This window comes from Garra rufa, chromosome 17 (assembly GCF_049309525.1).
Source record: "Garra rufa chromosome 17, GarRuf1.0, whole genome shotgun sequence".
NCBI classification, from domain to species: domain Eukaryota; kingdom Metazoa; phylum Chordata; class Actinopteri; order Cypriniformes; family Cyprinidae; genus Garra; species Garra rufa.
In genome coordinates, this window is record NC_133377.1 from 37,161,422 (window position 1) to 37,178,939 (window position 17,518).

At 40.1% G+C, this 17,518-nt stretch overlaps 1 protein-coding gene across 2 annotated transcripts; it reads left to right on the forward strand.

The window, feature by feature from the left end:
- Positions 1-226: 226 nt before the first annotated feature.
- Positions 227-15,796, forward strand: LOC141289249 (zinc finger protein 646). 2 transcript variants are annotated; one of them, XM_073821345.1, is made up of 5 exons: positions 227-397; positions 7,187-9,913; positions 10,314-11,465; positions 11,541-11,633; positions 12,694-12,833. In XM_073821345.1, the coding sequence occupies exons 2-4, from the start codon at positions 7,401-7,403 to the stop codon at positions 11,617-11,619; spliced, it is 3,744 nt and encodes a 1,247-aa protein (XP_073677446.1). In that variant the 5' UTR covers positions 227-397; positions 7,187-7,400; the 3' UTR covers positions 11,620-11,633; positions 12,694-12,833. The 2 variants fall into 2 exon arrangements, with proteins under 2 accessions (XP_073677446.1, XP_073677445.1); XM_073821344.1 differs by lacking the exon at positions 11,541-11,633 and having other exon boundaries at positions 12,696-15,796.
- The last annotated feature ends 1,722 nt before the right edge of the window (positions 15,797-17,518 follow it).

Here is a 17,518-nt window from a genome sequence, read left to right on the forward strand (position 1 = left end):
AGTTTCTGGTTGGTGGTATTTCCAGTGGATGGGCAAAAAGTTGCAGCCACTGACTTTTGTCTACCTAAATAATGGGAACACTTAACGCAAACATCTGCTTTGTGATTTTAGCGAAAAATCCTCGGTGCATTGGACAATGTTTACTTCCAACGCAAACACAGGGAGAATGAGCGCAGAGTGACGCGGTGGAGCACGTCCGCAGCTCTCCATCCCCATTCAGCCCGCAGCAGGAAGTGTGCTGAATACACCGAGAAAAAGACGGTGGAGCCGCCCGCTGAAGAAAAACAAGAGTTAAAAAAATAATAATGGCGAGCGACTGAACATGCCATTTATCCTCTGCGCAATCAAAAAGAGCATAAACCCCCATCCCTGATCATTGTGCACGTCTGTAAGTCGGGTAAGTGGTTGCAGCTTGAAGGTGTTTGTTTAATTGCACACAATGGCCACATTCATTGAATCAGAGCTCGCGAGCCTCCGGATCTTTGTGTCGCTAGGCAGCTAGCCGCCTAGCACTGACCTTACAGCTAAGCAGAAACCATTTCACACTGTATGCCGGGCGTCTATCGAAACTGTTTGGGTGTTATTTATCTACACGACTGTTTTACAACATCTAACTGGTTTATTTTGTTTGCTAGACTGTCTTGTTTTGCTGCCGTTTTCAGCGCTAGTATCGTGAGGGGAGGCTAGCGCGTTAGCTGCGGGGGGGGGGGGGTTTGTCGCTGTCAGACAGATCGACACATTAAAATAATCGATGCAATCGCGTACAAGCCCTGGATGTTTTGCACGCATTTGAACCCTCACACGGGGTAGACCAAATATGAGCGCGAATATTCCGTCCAAAGCGTTTGACGCTTCGAAAATAGTCGATTTTTTCCCCCTCGCACTCGATCTGGCTGCTATAGCCCACCAGCTAATATTTGCACACAGCGAGTCGCATCCTGTGAAAAACATACGGGTCGGGATGTAAATTTTGCTTTCCCTCAGAACGATGTACACACGCATTTGACTGTAATAATTAACATATATCGAGCCCAACTGGATGCACGATATTTTTGGCTTGATTCGGGACTTTCGGCGTCTAATTTGGTGAGTCTGGGGAGGGAAAATGACACGGAATGTCGGGTATCTGCATCTGCTTTTGTCCGGATAAAAAGCGGGTGTGGGAGCGTCAGGCCAAGGTCATGGCGAGGCGTTAATCGCTTACATTTGATATAAAATCAGGTTTTGTTCCAGTTGACGAAAATTATTGTTATTTTTGGGGGTCCACAGACGTTTCGGGCCCACCCCGTTTGTTTCTTTGTGAGCTGCGCCATTGGGAAATAACAAAATATAATGCATAACAACATATTTTAACAGTAACAGTGTTTTGGGGGTGTCAGTGTGCATATTTGGATTTAATAAGAAAGCAATAGCCAAGTTGCTACAAATGATTATTTGTGCTTTTTATGAGCTCATGTGTTTTACCACTATATTTTAGTTTTTAAGAGACCTGAATGTCTACAGTTCCTCTGGGAATTTTTCAGTGCTGGAAAAGTAATGAAAACGAACATCTTAAATGTCAAGAAAATTGCTGTAGTGAATATATTTTTATAATGCACACTAAAAATGCTGGGTGAAATATGGACAACCCCAGCGTTTGGGTTGTTTTGGCCCACTTGTTTTGGGTTGTTTTATTTTCACTAAGAAATTACTATATTTCTTGCTTAAAATGAACCCAAAATAGGCTGGAAATTAACATTTATTAATATGCTCAATATTATTGATATAATAGTTGATATAAAGTTGAATAAATAATACACATGTATAAAATTGCTTAATAGTAAATGTTCACCTTTTGATTATTGCTGATGCCTCTAGTAATAATGTGTCTGATTTTTAATTTTCAAACTATATATAATGCATAACAACATATTTTAATCGTAACAGTGTTTTGGGGGTGTCAGTGTGCATATTTGGATGTAATAGGAAAACAATAGCCAAGTTGCTACAAATGATTATTTGTGTTGTTTATGAGCCCATGTGTTTTACCACTATATTTTTAAGTTTTTAAGAGAACTGAATGTCTACAGTTTGTCTCAGTACTTTTTAGTGCTGGAAAAGTAATGAAAACACAAAATCTTAAATGCATCTTAACATTTTGTAACCGTGGGCCTAGTCGTAAGAGTCAGTAAACTTTCAATTTATACATCATTTGAAAGCTGAATAAATAAGCTTATATATGGTTTGTTATGATAGGACAATATTTGCCCGAGATACAGCTGTTTGAATATCTGGAATCTGAGGGTGCAAAAAACAAAATATTGAGAAAATCGCCTTTAAAGTTGTCTGAATGAAGTTCTTAGCAATGCATATTACTAACCCAAAACTAACTTTATATATATATGGTAGGAAATTTACAAAATATCTTCATGGCACATGATCTTTATGATTTTTGGCATAAAAGAAAAATCGATTATTTTGACCCATACAATGTAATTTTAGGTATTGCTACAAATATACTTGTGCTACTTAAGGTTTTATGGTCCACGGTCACATTTATTAATATGTTCAATAAACAAACATTTATTCTTGATATAATTGATATAGTAGTTGATATAAGGTTCAGCTTCTGATTATTGCATATGCCTCTAGTAATTATGTCTGATTTTTAATTTCCAACCTATTTTGGGTTCATTTTAAGCCAGCCATATAGCCATATATTTTTAAACAATAGTTGAGTTAAATGAAACAACCCAGAAGTTTGAGTTACACATTTATCCCAACCACAACACAATCGCTGGGTTTGTCCATATTTCACCCAGTACTGGGTTGTTTTTAACCCAGCATTTATTAGAATACAACATGTTTTAGCTATATAGCATTCTATAATGGTTTTGAGAGCTCATTTTACACATTTAGATTAAAGAAAATAAAAGCCAAGTTGTAATTAACATTAGTGTATTTATGTGCTTAGTTTTTTATTTATTTTTTATTTTTAGGAATTGGACCTTTTACACAGTGTTGTTTTCGTCAACGATGACGATGACGAAATCATTTCGTTGATGCCACTTTTTTCCATGACGAAAACGAGACGATGACGAGATAAAAATGGCTCGTTGATGACTAAAACATGACGAGACGTGTGTGAGTTTTCGTTGACAAGACGAGAATAGACGAAAATGTTAGTGGGTGGTCCGTCAGACGTTTAAAATGCACGACATTTCTACTTATTGTGCATGCCAATTAAAACCGAAAAAAGTACCTGCCGCTATGGCAAGCCGTTTTAGCATTAAATGCTCTTTGCCATACTAGTATGGCAAGCCGTTTTAGCGTTCCATCCTTGTTTGTCTTTTATGTTTTAAGACATTCCTTCATTATTGTAATATTGGTTAAAAAATAGTCGATCCGGAAGCTCACATTCTGTTGAACTATAGATCTGCTATTTTCAGAACTTATAAGTGACACTACCCAACAGCAAAATACTTACTGACCTACATTAATTTGTTGAAAGACTACTTTTTCCCCTTTATTTGACTAAAACTAGACTAAAAACTTTTTGACTTTTCGTCGACTAAAACTAGACTAAAACCTTCTTGACTTTTCGTCGACTAAAATTGGACTAAAACTATCACATATAGAAGTGACTAAAACTAATAACCATTTTAGTCCAAAAGACTAAGACTAAGACTAAATCTAAGATGGTTGTCAAAAACAACACTGCTTTTACAAAGCCTCTATATTCTAGTCTTTACCTTTAGTTTTCATGAGAGCTGAATGTGTACAGATTTCCAAGAACAAAAGTGAATATCACTTTACAAGTCCATAAAAATCATAAAATTTCTATAGTAAATTATAATTTTTTTTGTTACATTCTACTGATTTAAGTATTTCTTTTGTGTCACGTAGGTAAACCTTTCTTGCAAGCCATTTTGATGTTTGATTTGTTTTTCTTTTAACTTTTTGACACAAAAAAGTCTGAATGATTCATTTTATAATCCTTATCACCAGTGACTGGAAATATTATAGAAAAGTCTTGGTCAAATCTACTGGAGTTTATCGAGTTTATCACTGGTCATGCAGTATAAAATGTGATGTTCCTATGCTAATGGCATATATGTGACCCTGGACCACAATACCAGTGTTAAGTCGCATGGGTATATTTGTAGCAATAGCCAACAATACATTGTATGGGTCAAAATTATCCGTTTTTCTTTCCTTCCAAAAATCATCAAGATATTAAGTAGAGATCATCATTTTCCACAAAAATATTTTGTACATTTCCTACTGTATATATATCAAAACTTAATTTTTGATTAGTAATATGCATTGCTAAGAACTCCATTTGGACAACTCTTTTGCACACTCAGAATCCAGATTTTCAAATAGTTGTATCTCGGCCAAATATTGTCCTAACAAACCAAAAATCAATGGAAAGCTTATTTATTGATGCGTAAATCTCAGAAGATTGACCCTTATGACTGGTTTTGTGGTCCAGGGTCACATATATAACACAGTTCCAAGTATATATCAGATATGTTATAAATCATTCAGTACTATGATATTACCATCTGATACCATCATTATACCGTGATTTTATACATTCTTTCGCTGCAACATGTTCTAGTACTGCATGTGCAACCCTCAAATGAGCAAACATGGTGGAAGTAGCCTATTTGTACATTAATTTAATTCTGTAAATCTAGACCCATCTGGCATGTTGCAGTATGGATTTTGACAGCGTTGATGAGCTAAAGCATCCAGATGGTCTTGAGTCAGAGACCACTGGTCGGTTATGTACCCTAAAGGTGCACGGTCTTAACTCAGATCACAGATGCTGTGAGACTAGATTCATTCCACATACAGCAGACTGTGCTATGCATGAGTGATGATCAAATCATAAACACTTCGCATAATCTGTATTGCAACTTGTAGCACAAATTTCACTCGCTCAGAGCGAAACTACAGTATTATGTCAATCATTCATAGGATATTTCATTATGTTTCACTTGATATATTAAATCAGTAATTACAGACTTATCTGATCATCATGAATAGATTTAATTACAGTTATAATTAGTAGCTTGAATGTGATTATATGAAATATTATTTTGAAATGACATGCCTGTGTAAGATGCACACGAGTAACTTGGTGACCTACAAATACAGGCTCATTCAGAGCTACAGTCAAACTATACTTATGACCTATGCAAAGTAATATGATGCAAATGTTATAAACCTTGTTGCAGCTCTAAACAAGACTGTTCTTGCCTTACTGGCCTCTCTTTTACTGCCAAATCACTTCACATTGAAAGGTTTTGATATCAGCCACACATTGTCTGAACATTGGGGGTTATTGTTGAGGTGGCTCTATTGAAGTTATTGTACTGACAGCGGAATAATGCCATACAACAGGCTTGAGAGAGGCAGGAAAATAATCCAGCTGAGCTTTCTAGTGTTTCAGTTTTCTGATGGCCATTGTGTGGTAAAAGAGCACGGTATCTTTCATTCCAGTTGTGTGGTCAGACAAATTGTTGCCCAGTGGGGACTAATTCAAGTGAATCTGTGGTCATGCATTTTATTTAGTTCTCTTAAAGTAAATTTCACTTGAATAATGCTGGGATTTACAATTTACCAAGAAAAGAAAAGTTGTGGCACTTATTTTGCACTGTCGCCAAACACACTGAACCCTTTTTTGAGCTCCCAGCTACAAAGATTCGGATCAGGCTGGTTCTGTATTTAGATTGGAGCACAAGTTGCCAAAATAAGTAAACCAAGTTTCACTTGCTTTAGTGATGCACATGGCAGGGAGTTCATTTGAGCAAGTGATTTTAGATGCAGTACTGGCACTTAGTGGCCCCTGAAAGCAGGAGAAAATAAGAATCACGCACGTGTTTTGAAGAGCACATCTGATTGTTTTAACCTCTTTGAAATAGTTTTGTGAAAATGAAATAAAATCAGTCTTAATTTTGGATCCGATGTGCTGGCAAAACCTTATCTCAAATGTGGGTTTAAATTAAAAATCCTCATTAATCAAATGCCATGCCATATAATGTGTAATGAATCTGAACATGAATGTGGCATTGGGGTTTCTTATATCAGCAGACTAGCTAAAGAAGTGCCAAGAGAAGACAAGGCATTGTAGTCTTATGTTGTATTAGGGTGCAGATAGTAATCTTCACCATTTGCATTCTCATTCATAGGCATTGCATTGCATTGCACATTTGCATTAAGTTTAATTCTGCTTAACTTTGTTGCATTGTATGCATAGTCTTAAATCGACAGCTCTTATTGACGGTGCATAATTTCTGGTTGCTTGTTTCAAACTGCTCACTTCAGCTGTAGCCAATGATTTTCAATCTACATTGAAATTCTTTGTGAAACGTAGAAACAGCTCAGTGGTGAGACAGTCATTAGTGAGTATCTGTTAATCAATTTTGCCTAGAGATATTTTGACCCAAGCATCCTGTTTACGAAAGCGCTTTGGTTCATTGATGTTTTAGTCTTGCATAAAATGCTTGCATGACATTTCTACTGAGTTAAAGAAGGAATTTGTGATGACCATCCTTCTGCTTTAGTTCAGTTACTCCAGTGTTATTTGGATGACTGTGTGTTTTTAGTAACTGCATTTCTCTGAGGTCCCAAGACTGCAATAACCCCAAATCACCATGCAGTTGCTTGATATATTTAGAGTACTTTTTGCAAAAAGCTGGCTTGATCATCTAGGTGGTCACTCACAAATTGAATACATATTCTTTCATAATTTTAGGCCTTTCCTATATGCATTGTGGATAATCTCTAATTTAGTTTACTTACCCTTGGTAAAGCTTTGCTTACGCTGCTCTTTGTGGCTGTGTCAACAAAGACGTCTGAGTTATCAGCCATGCTGTGTACAGTTGACGTCAACATGCAGGTACACAAAGTTGGCTCATTTTCAGCAGCTTTGAACCTGTGCGTCTGTCATATGACCTAAATGTGAGATCAAATGTGTCAAAGCTAACATCACATAATGTGGCCACATGTCTTATCACTGTGAAAGGTTTTTGTCAAAGGTCTGTGATTACTCTTAATGAAGCTGCTTGCTACACATTTGGTGTTAAGATGTTTAAACTAGTATTTAGATTTATAAAATGTTTCTGATTTAAAAAAATGGTGAATATAGATAAATTGTTTAATTAAATTAATTTTGTTTCTTTTTGTATTTTCTCAGCTTTCCTCTGATGCCCCACAACTGTCCAGACCCTCTCTGAACTGCTGTGATCGAGTGGAATTGAAAGGCTGATTGGAGAGAATATCTGTCACCCAGGTAAAATGGCTGATACTACAGAAGCAGAGAGCTGAACATCACACATTGCCCCCTTTTCTTCTTTGTTCGAGGATCATTTTATGTGGACATTTCCCCCTTCCATTTCAATTTTCTCATCATGGCTATGCATGATATGAATCGTGCCAAGGGTATCCCTTGCAAAGAATGCGACATCATTTGCCCGAGTACACCTAGCCTACTGGAGCACATGAAAGCACACTATCATCAAGAAGAGAATGGCAGATTTGAATGTGAGCAGTGTGGACGCATTTTTAAGCATGCCAGTAGCTTGGCTTCTCACAAGAAAACTCATGAGATGGGCTCCTTCCAGTGCCCGGTCTGCACCAGAACGTTGCCCAATGCAGTGGCGCTCAAAAACCACCTCCGCATCCACACCCTGTCTCCAAGTGCCCAAGCTGAAGAGGAGAACGATGACAATGTCGACGAAGACAGGGATTACAATCTAGCACAAGATCTGTCTGACGCAGCTTTCAGGAGTCATCTAAACAATAGTGGAATGATGCCTGGCCATGACCATGACAAACAAAAATCTCCAGGATCTGAAGATGCCTGGGACAGACCTTTCAAATGTGACCAATGTGACAGGACATATCGTCATCATGGCAGCTTGGTAAACCATAAGAAGTCTCATCAAGAGGGCACGTATAAGTGTAATATCTGTTACAAACAGTTCAATAACCTTGCAGCTCTTAATGCCCACGAACGCACTCATTCTAAATTTAAGCCCCTTGGAATGTCCATGGGGTCCCTTGTGCCTGACGCACCATCTGACCCTCGCCCCCTTGGCCCCCAGAATAATGACATGGCACCCAGCTTTTGCCACCTTTGCCAAATTGCTTTGCCTAATAAGAATGACTTTCAAGAGCACCTTTTGTTACACAATGCTGCATCGTCTTCGTTGGGGCTAACACGTAGTTTCCCAGGGATAGTGCCTCATAATCTTAGTTCTGTACGCTCCCCAGCGGTGAACCCTTACACACCCGCTCTAGGCGACCCTCTACCACTGCCTCCGTTACCCGACAAGCGTTATGATCCAATGCTAGGCCCTCCCGTTAATAATCCCATATATACCTGTGCATATTGTGGAGTGGGACATCCTGACTTAGAGAGTCTTAAAATTCATTATCTCACCCATGACCCTCACACCACAACACATGCTCAAGACGGCCCTTCTATTTTAAATTCTGATGGACTGGCTTCAAACTCTCAGCCGTCGATATCATCATCCAATGGTGAGACGAGGTCTCAGGAGCAGAATGCAGCCATTGATGATGCTGAACGTAGATTTAAGTGCCAAGAATGCGGGAAAAGCTATCGACATGCTGGGAGTCTAGTTAATCATAAACGCTCCCATCAAACTGGTCATTATCAGTGCACTGTTTGCTGTAAGCAGTATCCCCACTTAGCAGCACTTCATAGCCACCTCCGTAGTCACAAAACCCGGTCAAATTCACAATCGATGGGTACAGAGGGAGATTGGCTTTCCTCTGAACCACTGACAGGGCTAGACTCTCAACAAGGCTTTGTACATTCTCAGAATCAGGAGAGTGGTGCAACCACGCCAATTTCACTGCCCGGTAATCTCGGTGATGCAGCGCACTTCGTCCCAGACGGTTCCCATAACAGTGGCCTGGATTCACTGGAATTCCATGACCGATTCGATGGCTCTCTTGCCCAAAGCAATTCTGGTCACTCACCTCTTCCACAAAACCATCGTCAAGTAAACAGTGTCAACCAAGGCGGTATGACCAATGGTTACATTAATAACATGAGCTTCCATAGTCCTGGTGGTGCCTCCCTGCCAGCAGGCAGTGCCAATCTCAAAGAAAGTGCTCGCCAGAGACGTAGTCATGACCAGATGCAGTTTGGAGGTCCTCAAGACAACTCCCAGGGCGGCAGTAAGAGAATGGATAACAAAGACGATGACGACGGAGAGGTCTACCAGTGCACGGTCTGTGGAAACCATTACGCCAGCCTGAGGGCACTTCGTAGCCACTTACGAAGCCATGGGGTTAACCAGGGGGCAGGACCCTCCTCTGCCCTCTCTCCAATTGGTGAGCAAGAGTGGAGGAGGCGACAAGAGGGTAGTACAGCCAGTCTGTTGATCTGTAGCACATGTGGCCAGAGCTTCAGCAGGAAGCAGGACTTGCTTAACCATGAGCTAGTCCACGGACCTCCCAGGCCACATGGATCTGCACAGGGCTTGGGTGGCACTAGCTCTAATTCTAATGGCAAAATGGATGGCAGGAACCACATTTGCGTTGACTGTGGCATGTTCTTTGCAGATCGCCATCAGCTGATCACTCACCTGTGTCCAGGCAAGGCGAGAGTGGGGGCATTGAACAAGGCTATGAATGGAGCTAAAGGGATGACGGGTGGTGCTGGTACCAGTGGCAGCGGGGGCCCTGTAGACCCTCGGCAGATGCCAGACTCTGATGATCGGCCCCACAGGTGCGACCAGTGTGGAAGGAGTTACAGACACCCCTGCTCCCTGCTCAACCATAAGAAATCTCACAAGACTGGGGTCTTCCGCTGCCTTGTCTGCCAAAAACGCTACTACAACCTACTGGCTCTCAAGAACCACCAGAGGACTCATTTTGACTTAAAGAGGTTAGCCAGCATTGCATGTGCCCTATTATACTCTAACTGTTTAGTTCTCTTTGCATACTTTGAATGCTTATGTATTATCATGAGTTCCCCACTCATGTGATTACCCAGGTCATCACTGAATGAGTAGATTTTAATGAAATTTTGAGTGTCAAGGCAGTGTGCACTGGTGATTTCTCCCATTAGAGAAGACGAGGGCAACAAACATAACTCATACTGATATACACGCATACACACAGTTGAGTCTGAATTTCATAACGTCTGTACCCCATTTGAGCATTGTGTAGTCATCTTTGTATTTGTAAGGGGACCTTCCCTTTTTCTCTTTCTTTCTTTTTTGGAAGAGCATTTTAACACTGCTTTCTTATCTGTTTGTTTTTGTGTGTTTTTTGTCTCTTCACAGGCACAAGTGTGAGGAGTGTGGGAAAGCCTTCAAGATTCAGAAGCAGTTGATAAACCATCTACGGCTACACGAAGAGCACAGAGCAAAGACTGGAGATCGAGACCAACGGGTTCAAAGCATGGCTCATCCCAATGGTGCCCGCTATGAGGGAGGCCCATCGCAGCTCCAAGCTATGCGGATGGGTGACCCCAAAATTCAGAATCCTCCTGTGAACACCAATTATGGTCAACCTCAAGGTTTCAAGAAACCATATGCAGGGGCTAGGGCCCAGCAAGTTGATGACGGCAGCGGTCGCCGACCCTTCGCTTGCGATCAATGTGGACGCACTTACCGTCATGCCGGCAGTCTGGCCAATCATAAGAACCTCCATAAAATTGGTGAATACCACTGCAACGTGTGCAACTCCACTTATCCAAATCGACTGGCAATGAAGAACCACCTCAGAATGCATTTCGCTCTTAAGAAATATTCCTGCAATGACTGTGGTAGGGGCTTCAGGAACCAGAGGCAGCTCGAAACACATACCAGCAACCAGCTCTGCAAAGATCTTCCTGGTCCCCTTCCTGGTCCCAGCATGCAGCCGGCTCCTCCTCCAACTGAATACGAATGCGATGGGTGCTCTCAAGTCTTTACTACAACCACAGATCTGGCCTCGCATAATTGCAGTGCTCAGCTTCCTTCTTCCTCTGCCTCCCTCAACAGCTCTAATATGAGCATGGACACAGGTGACCTGGGGTCTCCAGAGCGTGAAGAACGCCCTTTTACCTGTGACCTCTGTGGCTGCTCTTACAAGCATGCTAGCAGTCTGCTGAACCACAAAAACACACACAAAATTGGCAACTTCAACTGCTCGTACTGTGACAAGCCGTACACCAACTACATGGCCCTGCGCAATCACATGCGGATCCACACGCAGAAGAAGCGGCATATCTGCTCGACCTGTGGCAAGGCCTTCCGGCTGGCCCGCTTCCTTCGGAACCACCAGAGAGTCCACGAGGAGGGCCACACCCGCTTCGGCTGCCCCACCTGCGGGAAGAGCTTCCAGGGTCGTTCTGGGCTGGCCAGGCACCGCTGCGGGGACAACCAGGTAGGCAAGGAGGGCGTGAGGAAGGCCACTTCAAGCACAAGAGAGGGAGAGGAATACCGGTTCACGTGAGTTTACGTCTGTTGTTCGTGATTTTTGAAGTGAACTAGTAAAGACCACAGGTTTCTACATGTCTATTACAGGTATATGATCTCCAATCCGGCTTCCTTGGGACCATACGCGTGCCGGAATTCGGATTTTTCTGAAGTTTGGACAGTATGATTAGTGGAGACCAGATAAGTTACCCCCCCTTTGCTTTCAGTTAGCAATATGCTCTAGATTGTAAGGATGTCTTGATATAATGGCTAAATTTTGATGTAATTACTAGGTAGATGTGTGTGTATTGTACCAAATCATTGATTCCCTCCTTATTAATTGATCTGATTGAGAATATTCTAGAATGTTTGGTGTAGTTTACTGTTGTTACCATTTGAACATTCAGTTGCCATAAGTACTCATACTGACCTCCTTACATGAGCTGTTGTGCTTTCAGGAATAAAAACTGATCTGGGCCCAACAGAGTTCAGCAAACTATGGGACTTTCATCCATTTCTTAAATGCATGTTTACTAAATAATATAAATATAGCTTTGTTTGCTATTATACTGAAACTAAAATCTCTGCTCCATTTGCTATTAATATCAAGCAAAAAAGTTTTAGAAATGTGCCAGCATACCAATACTAACACACAAGTTCCAAACTAACATATTACAAACATGAAAAGAACAAACATTCATATATTCACATGCTCTGTAAGAAAATTAAACAAAACCTACTCCTTCACTACATGTGCTTTGTGCTTGGAAAACAAATTCACTCCACTTGTTTTCCATGTTTTATACCGACAAGAATTTAAGAAGGCTTCTTGTGTGTAGTTTTTCTATACTAATGAGGAGTTTGAAAACAGTGATTTGCAGTACATTTTTCTCATTAAGCATCTACAGTTCATCTTTTACCACCATAAATTATATAGATTATTGTACCACTGACTTTGTTTTAACACCAAACACAATTGGAGTTATAGTTCATATTATTATATTAATAATTTATTCACTGCCTTTGATAGGCAATGTTATTCCAGCTATCCTCTCCAAGCTGGGCCAGGTTTTTGAGTTTTGGCAGCTGGATTCAAGATCATATACCTGTATTTGTGTATCCGTCAATGCAGTTATCATAGAAGTCAGCTACATGTTGTCAGGTTACTTTCAACTAATCTAGGCTACTAACTATTAAGGGGTTGAAAGGACAACGAGCAGGTGAGATTTACTTTTTGTCTCTCCCCTGTCTCTGTCTTCACAGATGTGACCAGTGTGGCCGTTCTTACCGGCATGCCAGCTCACTCCTTAATCACAAAAACACCCACACTGTCGGCATCTACCATTGCGCTGTGTGCCTCAAGACCTACTCCAACCTGCTCGCACTCAAGAACCATCGCCGCATCCATTCGGAAACTCGACGGCACCGCTGTCCAGAATGCGGCAAGGCTTTTCGCGTCTCCTCCCAATTGCAAAATCACCGCCGTGTGCACCAAAAAGAGCGGGAGTTTGCCTGCACTCTGTGCCAGCGGAGCTTCCCTACCCAGGCCAGCTTCCGGCTCCACTTGGAAATGCAACACGGCCGTGCTCCAAAAACGTCGCAACAGCCTGGGGTTTCGTCCAGTGGCTCTGATGTGGGTTGGGGCTCTGGGCTTGACCTTACGCTGATGCAGGCCCAAGGCCTGGATCCTAATGGGCTCCCAAAGCTTAACCCATCACACCACGGCCCCAGTGGCAGCAGCAGCAGCTCATCTGGGCATCAACAACAGCACCAACAGCAGAGTCGCAGTGAGGTGGGGTGTAAGTCGCACGTCTGTGATCAGTGCGGCCGCGGTTACCGTCACGCCAGTTCACTTCTGAATCACAAAAACAGCCACAAGATGGGCACCTATTTCTGCAACTCCTGTCAGAAGGAATTCTCCAACCTGATGGCACTCAAAAACCACAGACGCATCCACACAGAACCCAAGCGTTACCAGTGCCCGGACTGCGGCAAGGCTTTCCGGGTGTCCACCCAGCTCATCTGCCACCGCCGCATCCACACCAAGGAGAAGCCTTTCTCGTGTCAGCAGTGTGATAAGCGCTTCTCCAGCAAATCCAACTTAAGACACCATCAGAAGGTCCACTGGAACAGTTCGGCACCTTCTTCTGGTCAGAACATGAGCAGCAACTTCTTGGGTATGCCATCGGGGCCCTTTATATAGTGGTGGGAAGTGGGGAAGCAGAACTCGCGGTTTGTTTCGGAGATTCATGCCAAGGCTTTCGGAGGTGCCAAAACCCCCATTCCTTTTTATTCTCACTCATCTCTTGTGCTTGAGGTGTGGCTGTGAGGCATTTGTTGAACGGGTTGTTGTTTAGGTTAAGAGAACTGTCCCTGCATGTACCCTGATTAAACAATGGACTTGTTACATCACGTAAATGACTGTTAGCTTTAGGTCATAGTGACACTTCCCCACCCTTTCTCTCATCCTAAACACCACAGGTGACCTTACTTGCATTTTCATAGTTCCCTTTGAGGGTGAGGGGACGTTGAGGGCCACTGCCTTCGTTTCTGAAACCAGCCTTTCGAAGAAGCGCAAACTAGCTGGCGTCTCGTTTTAATTCTAAAAAACAGACATTTCCATATTGTATTAAACAGCACATTTCCCGCCATTATACTGTTAGCTCAGTATTGTTTTTGTGATGTCACAATGGGCAGGTTTAGGCGACTTTAGGTGGCCTAACATCCCTGTGTTCAGGGTAAATGCTACACAAAACAAGCTTTTGAAAATCCCACATTTCATCCTACGCCCAGCTGCCCCTTTGATTGAGAGTCTTCTCAATGTTCAATCCTAGACAATACAAAGAAAACACGTTGACTGTCCGACGAATTCCGAGACGTTGTATGTTTATCAAGTAGAAGTGACTATGTTTAACAGTGTATAGAGCGTATTTGAAACGTCTTCAGTTCTTGGAGGCAACACATTTCTGTGTTGTGTAGGGCCGTCAAAGTTTTTTTTGTATTCCTCCCCCTTTCTGTTGATGTTCTAACTTTTCTAACTTGTGTGATCCTTGCAGCACGAAGATGAGCTTCAAACCTTATTATTCAGCAGATGACAGCATTGAGCTTGTTGGGTTCATTTCTTAGTGGCATCATGCGTTCGTTTGTTCGTTACCCCTTTAATTTGATGATGTTGCTCAGAACCCATACTTTAAAACGGCAACTAACTTGCTAGTGTATAGAAACGATAGGTTGTGCTATGAAACAAAAAAATGGGAGAAAAGCGAAAGGGGGAAAATGTATATTGATAGGCTTGTAATGGCATTTGGTTTTACCTTGTATTGTATTGTACCTCTGTATTATTTACAGGAAAACTTTTATAAAAGATCACTGTAGTATGCATTTTATTTATATTAACACTTGTAACTGAAAACGCTAGTTTTAGAGCTCCCAGTTTTAGGATTTCTCATTTCGACCTCTCCATTCTCCAGAGGCTATCGGACACGGAGTCAGGAATGGCAGGACTCCTAAAGAACACTTGTTATAGTGACTGTAATCTCCTCTTTCGTTGCCATTATTTGTTATGCTTTTAAAGAACATTTCTGTCCCTTGTGCAATAAACAGGGAACTGTAATAATGTGTGTTTTGATTGCAGTACAACGAGTGTAAACATATCACTGTATTATTATTGCCTTTCTCACGTGATGTCGTGACTGTTCCCCCTCCCCACGCTCATGTCAAGATTGGATGTGCCTGTTTCACTCTTTAAGCTCACACGTTAAGGAATGATTTTGTGATCATTACAATCAGCAAGGCAATCTGATTTGAACTCCTCAGTTACACCATGTTAACCCATGTATTTATTTGTTTTGGGTTTTTTTTTTAATTTAATTGCATTTGACTATTTTACGCTTGTTTTCAACCTATTTTACCTGGGAGCACTGGTGCTAAGTCAATGTATTTTGAGTGAAAATGAAGTTGTATGTGCTATGATCAAAGCACGGGAAGATTATATATTTATGTACTTATACCCTTGCAAATTTTACACAATTGGACAATTAAAGTAAATTCTTCCCAGGTGCACAGTAGCTACTTTGGCAAGGATTGATTCCAAATATAAATGATAAAAGTTTTAATATTTTTTCTTCCTTGTTTATATATAAGCTATATATATATATATATATATATATATATAAACACATAAATATTGTTTATATATATATATATGCACACACACACACACACACACACACACACACATACATATATATATATATATATATATGTGACTGTATACTTTTTTTTTAAACTACATTTTGATAATTCATTTCCTAACAGAACATGTTTGAATTATAACCTCAATGCTCTCAAATAATAAAAATAAATAGCTGGAAAATTCATGTAACATTCACTTCAAATTTATGTGTGAACGTTTGCCACTCATGGTTGGTGTTCTCAAAGAGTCGCCATCCACCATCTGGTTTCAATGTCATGTTGTCCTTGTTAAAGTCTGTTTATTATGAATGTTTCCATTCATGGATTTTAGGATGTTTAATGCACCTGACAGCTGGGTAAGCTGTTCGTTTACTGTGGTCAGTAAGATCTTAACTGAATAATCAAATAAGAACACAATGAATTCCTTACCGCTACTTGTATTGTACAGTTACAACCACATTGGACTTTAGGATTTACTTGATAAATACACTATTATCTAATTATATACTACGAGTCAAAAGCTTTTAAACAGTAAGATTTTAATGTAATTTCTGCCCACCAAGCCTGCATTTATTTGATCCAAAGTTTTGAAAAAAGGAAAATATTTTTACCATTTAAAATAAATGTTTTCTATTTGAATATATTTTAAAATGTAATTTATTCCTGTGATTTCAGCATCATTACTCACAGTCAAATGACCCTACAGAAATCATTCTAATATTCTGATTTACTGCTCAAGAAACATTTATTATTATTATTATTATGTTGAATTTTTTTTCAGGTTCCTTTGATTTATAGAAAGTTCAGAAGAACAGCATTTATCTGAAATAGAAATCTTTTGTAGCATTATAAATGTCTTTATAATCACTTTTGATCAATTTAAAGCATCCTTTATAAATAAAAGTATTAATTTCTAGAATTTATTTCTGTTACTTTTTACTATTCATCAAATAATCCTGATTTATTTATTTTTTTACTCAGCTTTAAAATGTACTCAGTTTTAAATATTGATAATAATAATAAAAAATGGTTTTTTTAACAGCAAATTAACATATATCTGAAGGATCATGCAACACTGAAGACTGGAGTAATGATGCTGAAAATTAAGCTTTGATCACAGCAATAAGTTACATTTTAAAATATGTTAAAACAGAAAGTAGTTATTTTAAATAGTAAAAATATTTCACAATATTACTGCTTTTGCTGTATTTTAGAACAAATAAATGCAGGCTTGGTGAGCAGAAGAGACTTTAAAAAAATAAAAAATTAAAAACTTACTGTCCAAAAACGTTTGACTGGTAGTGTATGCACTATAAAATGTTATGTAATTTTACTAATAATCCAAATTACAGTAAATATATAGTCAATGCTTTCCCTCTGTACATTTAGCAGATTTTTTATTTGTTTTTATCGGCCATTCTCTATTTTTAGGATAGTGGAGTTAAGACAAGAAAGTGGGGGTGAGGGGGGATTGTAACTGGGACATATCCTAGCTCGGACTGGAACCTATGTCCTTGTGAGCAGACAGCTCTTACATGTCCTTGAACTTGTGCACAGCAGTTGTTTTATATAAATAGTGCAAGGCACTATTTTTAGCTGTCAATCATTGCACAATGAGAACCAGAGCAGATCAAGTTAATACAACGACTTATGTTCTAATACAAAAACGTATCATTTAGTAAAAAACTCTTGTAAAATTACAATTCAGTAGGTGTATATGGGCATTTAATGATGAGTAATGCAGCGCCAGCGACCACTACAGGGGCACCAAGGAAATGAGAGACATCAGTGAGGAGAAAAGCGCGCCATTCTACCTCAGTTATCGAGAGACAGGTAACACCGCATATCGCAAAGATAACGATTATTAAAAATTATATATGTATTATACAAAA

Bases quoted from the DNA above. Each gene is read 5' to 3' on its own strand.
- LOC141289249 (XM_073821344.1), top strand. From the start codon at position 7,401: ATGGCTATGCATGATATGAATCGTGCCAAGGGTATCCCTTGCAAAGAA. The intron at 9,914-10,313 runs GTTAGCCAGCAT...GTCTCTTCACAG, and splicing joins ACTCATTTTGACTTAAAGAG to GCACAAGTGTGAGGAGTGTG. The intron at 11,466-12,695 runs GTGAGTTTACGT...CTGTCTTCACAG, and splicing joins GGAGAGGAATACCGGTTCAC to ATGTGACCAGTGTGGCCGTT.